The 6,008-nt window shown below is 41.4% G+C and overlaps 1 protein-coding gene across 1 annotated transcript; it reads left to right on the forward strand.

The window, feature by feature from the left end:
- The first annotated feature begins 3,199 nt into the window (after positions 1–3,199).
- LOC131153727 (uncharacterized) lies at positions 3,200–4,018 on the forward strand. Its single transcript, XM_058106173.1, has 2 exons — positions 3,200–3,609; positions 3,898–4,018. The coding sequence occupies exons 1-2, from the start codon at positions 3,200–3,202 to the stop codon at positions 4,016–4,018; spliced, it is 531 nt and encodes a 176-aa protein (XP_057962156.1).
- Positions 4,019–6,008: the final 1,990 nt, after the last annotated feature.

Raw genomic sequence — 6,008 nt, forward strand, 5'->3', positions numbered from 1 at the left:
GTGATAATCATGTCATCCACATATACTATCAATACAGTTACCTTACCCACTATATGCTTCAGGAACAATGTTTGGTCTGAGTTGCTTTGCTTGAATCCATATTTCCTCATTGCTAGACTAAACCGCCGAAAGCATGCTCGAGGCGATTGTTTCAAACCATATAGTGCTCATTGCAATTTGCACCCGACCTTGGTTTCAGTGGATTCCGTATAGCCTAGAGGAAGATCCATGTACACTTCTTCAAGATCGCCGTGTAGGAAAGCATTTTTTACATCAAATTGATGTAATGGCCAGTCAAGGTTAACTGCAAGAGATAACAATACCCTTACTGTAGAAACTTGAACCTGAAAAATAAAAGGAAATAAATATAAAAGAGAGAAATAAAGGAAAAAAAAAGGAAAATAAGGAAATTGGTTTGGCAGGACCCAAACTGTCGAAAATTTTCGTAGAGCTTGGGAAAATTGTCTCCAATTTTAGTTAGTAGGGGCGGGTCAGCTGCCAAACCGTCGACGGTTTTCCTGCGAGTGGGCTTACTTAAGGGCTAAGCAACACATTATTTTTCATAACTTAAAAATTCTCTCTCTTTCTCTTAGGGTTTTTGGACTCTCTCTCAACTCTCACTCTCCCATAGACTCACCTGGAGCCCGTGCTCGGTCTCTGATCACTCTCCTCCTTTTTCTCGGCTTGCCGGTTTATTTTTGGCGGCGAATCGAAAAGCTAGGGTTTTCCATTTTTTGAATGGAATCAATTTCTTTTTCAAGAACTGGTAAGGGGATTAAGTTAAGTCAGGTTTTTAATAAGTTTGAACCGATTAAACTACTTTCTAAATAAGTATACTATGATATCAAAGGTTGTTTCGAAAACTGACCGTTCAAAAATGGATTTATGTTATTTTGAATAAAATGAATGATAGAAAGCTTGCTTATAAACTAAATATAGTATGAGGTACTGGTTGGTTATTTATGGATTATGTTTAAATACTGAAATCATGTGGCAGGTAAATAATTGGTATAGTTATTGTGGAACTGATTTCGGGTATGGTTGTGAAAATATTGAACTGTTTGTGAAATATACTCGAACTACCTTTGCAAAATATTGGGATTTAATATGACGACTGGGAGCAGAGTTTATTTAATGGTCAGGGACCGGGTTTTATTTAACTGCTGGGGGCCAGGTTTTATTAAATGGTAGGTTCTATATGAAATGAGATTTATAATATAGTGTTTATTATTTAAATTGCATGATATGATTTAAGAATCCTGAGGACCAGTTGTATTGTAAGCACAATACCGTTGCTAGGGACTTATATTGAGATCGTGTGCGCCCACACTGTACTAAGAGGTGTAGGGTGGTCTCCGCCATTTTGCCTACATAAGGTTGAATTACCTTTCCTAGGGACCCAGGTTAGGAAGTGGTAAGGCTATCGGACCTGCAACTAAATTGTGGATGCCTGCAGATGTACTTGTAGATGGTTACTTTGACTGTGTCTGGGTTGATCCCCCAGGGCATAAGTCCAGCCTGCGGGCCGCACAACTTGTACCATGGGGGAAGTAAATGGTGTGTTAGTCCTAGGGAGTGTCTTCTATGCATATATGTTGATTTATATAAAAGGTGTTATTATTTATTGAATTGGTTTATACTGAGGAAGAAAATGCATATTTTTTAACTGTAAAGGTGTGAGTATTTGTATATGAATTAAAATGCATATATGTTTATAGCGAAGTAAACTCTCCCGCCCAAGGGCTTGCTGAGAAAGGCGAGTCCCCTAATAAGTATCAGTTGTAGCCATACCAGGTTGCATAACATATTAGAGTAGAGGGGAGCTACATGTATGGACATGTAATCTCCCTTATCCTCGAGAACTTTCGCTAATAAATAATCATGTGTGTGTGTGTGTGTGTGAGAGAGAGAGTATGGTCAGAGAATGATTTTATAACTGTGGTTAATTAACAACTGATGATATTTTGTATACACTAAAATTCTTGATGGCCACACACTGATATTAACTTTATTTACCTTACTGAAAAGTGTCTCACCCCAATATACAAATCATTTTTAGGACCATCTTGAGGAAGAGCTTAGCAAGCTTCGGGGTAGGGTGATAGTTAGTTTTAGTTTTTGTGAGTGTCTGTAAGAACTCTAATGTAATTAAGTATGTTTGAAGTCCTTGGATGTGTAATATGGTTGTATGGGCCGAGATGGTTTTTGTATTATATCATGGTCTGTAATATGGATATTGGGAGACTGCTATGTATGCTAGTAGTTTAGAACTCTGGTAATGTATTTTGGAGAATGTATCATTAATTTTCGCTGCATTTATATAATGAATATGGTATCAGGTACACATACGTCACTAAAATAGCACCCCAGGCCCCACATGGCGGGTCAGGGCATTACAGGTGGTAGAGACTATGTTTGCTAGGTTCTGCAGACTTTGATGGTTAATAATTACCAGAGTATAGGTTGAGATAAGATAAGAATAGGAATGGGTAGATTAGGCGAGTCTTGGTCTAGAAACTCAGAGACAGTGATCCTTTGACGATCTTTTGTGTTTTTCCTGGAATGACAATTTTAGGAAAACCATGTTAAATCCATCAATGGTTTCGTTTTTGGGTTGAGAGATTGAAACTTGGGGACTTAAGCTGGAAAGTTAGGTCGGGTGAGTATGTGTTTGTCCTGGAGTTTTGATTAGAGGCCGATACGTTAGTTGGACTAAGTTTATATGAGCAACGGAGAGTATTATGGTTTGCAGGAGGGAAACCATCGACGGTTTTCTACAAGAATATAAAATTGCCGTCAGTTTTCTTCAAAAAAAGGTCTCTGTAATTCAGGTTTTTCGTCGACGGTTTTGGGACCCCCTAGAAAAACTATTGATAGTTTTGTGGTAGAAGTGTGAAAATCATTCTTTTTAGTTACGAATTCATATGTTATATTATTTCTTCATTCCATACTTGCATCAACTATGATAAATGTGGAATTTCTAAGTCTATTTCTATCCTATATTTAGGATGGATTCCAAGGAAAAGGACATCATAGCTGGAGGGGATAATCAGGTGGATACTTCCAGTGAGGATGATGTTGATGTCTGGTAGTGTTGCGAAGTATAGCGCGGTAGGAGAGGAAGGAGAACCAGAGAGACTGTAGAGAGTAGGATCAGCCATTGGTTGGTCGGGGCTCCATTTTTTAGTAGTTTACCCGGATGAATCCGTCGGCATTTGTAAAAGGAGTGAACTCGATTGTAGCTGAAGATTGGGTTCAAATGATTAAGGAACTGCTGGGTGTGCTGGAGTGCATGGAGGAGCAGAAAGTGCGGTATGCTACTTTTAAATTAGTGGGGGAAGCGAAGAGGTGGTGGAGATCGGTAAAATTGGTGGAGGAACAATGGCCAGGGCATGCGACTATAACTTGGAGCCATTTCAGGGAAGTATTCTTTAACAGGTACTTCCCTACTACTATCAGGGAGGCTAAGGTAGAGGAGTTCCTGAATCTGACTCAAGGGCACTTGAATGTACAGCAGTACGCGGCCAAGTTTGTGGAGCTATCTCGCTTTACTCCATACATGATTCCAGACGTGCCGAAGAAGGTCTGGAGGTTTAAGAAGGGTTTGAGGTATGAAATACGCACACAGGTGGTGGCGTTGTTGATGTAGAGTTTTTCTAAATTGGTGGATGAGGCCATGGCCATTGAGGCCAACATTCAGTAGGGTGAGAAACTAGTAGTAAACCAAAAGAAGAGGCCCTTGCCTCGGGGATTTCAGAATAGTACTAGCTAGGGTACATGGAGGAGGCTTGGTAATTTCACGGGCTAGTGGCAGGATATGGGATATCGAGCCTATCAGGGGAATCCCCCGTGTCCTACCTATCCTAGATGTCATAAGAGGCATTGGGGTGAGTGCAGGGTTGGACCAACTAGCTGCTACCGGTGTGGTGGGGCTGGACATATAGCGCGGGACTATCGCGCGATGTTGACTCACACTGCTCCACAGCATCAGTATCGGGGAAGTAACAAGGCACCCTGAGGTGGTCACCATAGGGGCACCACCCAGGCATGGGTGTACTTGCTTACGCCGGGAGATGCGGAGAATGCCCGCGATGTGGTGACAGGTACTATTTCCATTTTGTCAAATAGTGCTATTATGTTGTTTGGCTCAGGTGCAACGCACTCTTTCGTATCTCGGGGATTGGTTAAATTATTCGGGTTAGAGACTTAGTTGTTAGATGCCGAGTTAGGTGTGGTCACACCGATAGGGTCAGTGGTGGTGTGTAGTAAGGTGATCAGAGACTACCCAATGGAGATTCAGGGGAGAATGCTACTGCTAGTTTAGTTATTTTTGACATGCATGGGTTCGATGTTATTTTGGGGATGGATTGGCTATCATCTATCTATGCGAGCATTGATTTCCATAGGAAGGAGGTAGTTTTCAGACCTCCTGGGGAGCTAGAGTTTAAAATTATTGGGTCGTGTGTGTGCTCTGCACCACGGATCCTTTCGAAAATTTAGGCAAAGAGGTTACTTCTAGAGGGTGGCCAAGGGCACCTTGCATTTGTAAAAGAAGCATCAAATGAGGGACTTAAACTAGAGGATATCCCAATGATAAGGGAGTTCCCGAATGTTTTTCCTGAGAACTTACTGGGATTTCCTCCTAATCGAGAGGTAGAGTTTGCCATTGAATTAAACCTAGGGACAACACCCATTTCCAAGGCTCCATACAAAATGGCTCCATCTGAATTAAAGGAGCTAAAGGAGTAGTTGTAGGAACTACTTGACAAGGGGTTCATCAGACCGAGTGTATCACCATGTGGAGCGTCGATGTTGTTTGTAAAGAATAAGGATGGGTCAATAAGGATGTGCATCGACTACAGGGAAATTAATAACATGATAGTGAAACATGTACCTGTTACCTCATATTGACAATCTATTTGACCAGTTAAATGGCACGCAGGTTTTCTCTAAGATCGATATGTGATCTGGGTATCATTAGGTGAAGGTGAGGGAGGAAGATGTTCCGAAGACCGCGTTCAGGACTCAGTATGGCCATTATGAATTCCTCGTTATGCCGTTTGGATTGACAAATGCTCCTACAGTGTTCATGGATATGAAGAACAGGGTCTTCCACCAATATTTGGACCAGTTCGTGGTAGTGTTTATTAACGATATACTGGTGTATGCAAAGAGCCCAGAGGAACACAAGGAACATTTAAGGATAGTACTTCAGGTGCTGAGAGAAGGAAAGTTGTATGCTAAATTTAAGAAATGCGAGTTCTGGTTGGAACATGTTGCATTTCTAGGACATGTAGTGTCTAGGGAGGGAATTTTAGTGGACCCAGGCAAAGTAGAGGCGATATTGGATTGGGCGAGATCAACGAACGTGCACGAGGTTAGAAGTTTCTTGGGTTTGGCAAGATACTATCGTCGATTCGTTTAGGGGTTTTCAAGGCTATTAGGTTCTCTGACGCAACTTACGAGAAAGAATAAGAAGTTTGAGTGAACTAGTGAATGCGAGTAGAGTTTCCAGGAGTTGAAGCAAAGATTAGTCACTGCCCCAAAGTTGACCATTCCATCAGGAGAGGGTGGATTTGTGATCTATAGTGACGCATCTCAAAAAGGGCTCGGGTGTGTCTTGATGCAGTAAGGAAAGGTTATTACGTACTCTTCTCACCAACTCAAGGAGTACAAGAAGAACTATCCTGCACACGACTTGGAGTTGGCAGCTATAGTTTATGCATTAAAGATTTGGAAGCACTACCTATAGTGTGAAAAGTGTGAGATCATTACTGATTACAACATTCTTAAATACTTTTTCACCTAGAATGAGTTGAACATGAGGTGGCGAATATGGCTTGAAGTGATAAAGGACTACGACTATACCATTAGTTACCACCCTGGAAAGGCTAATGTGGTAGCTAATGCTTTGAATCGAAAGCCAGTGTGTGCGTCAATTTTAGCGGTGGTTGTATAGCATCAGACCAGGATGGACCTGGAAAGGTTGAGTGTAGAGTTAGTGAAAG

Source organism: Malania oleifera, chromosome 4 (genome assembly GCF_029873635.1).
Source record: "Malania oleifera isolate guangnan ecotype guangnan chromosome 4, ASM2987363v1, whole genome shotgun sequence".
In the NCBI taxonomy this organism is placed as follows: Eukaryota; Viridiplantae; Streptophyta; class Magnoliopsida; order Santalales; family Ximeniaceae; genus Malania; species Malania oleifera.

Bases quoted from the DNA above. Each gene is read 5' to 3' on its own strand.
- LOC131153727 (XM_058106173.1), top strand. From the start codon at position 3,200: ATGAATCCGTCGGCATTTGTAAAAGGAGTGAACTCGATTGTAGCTGAA. The intron at 3,610-3,897 runs GTATGAAATACG...GGGTGAGTGCAG, and splicing joins AGGTTTAAGAAGGGTTTGAG to GGTTGGACCAACTAGCTGCT.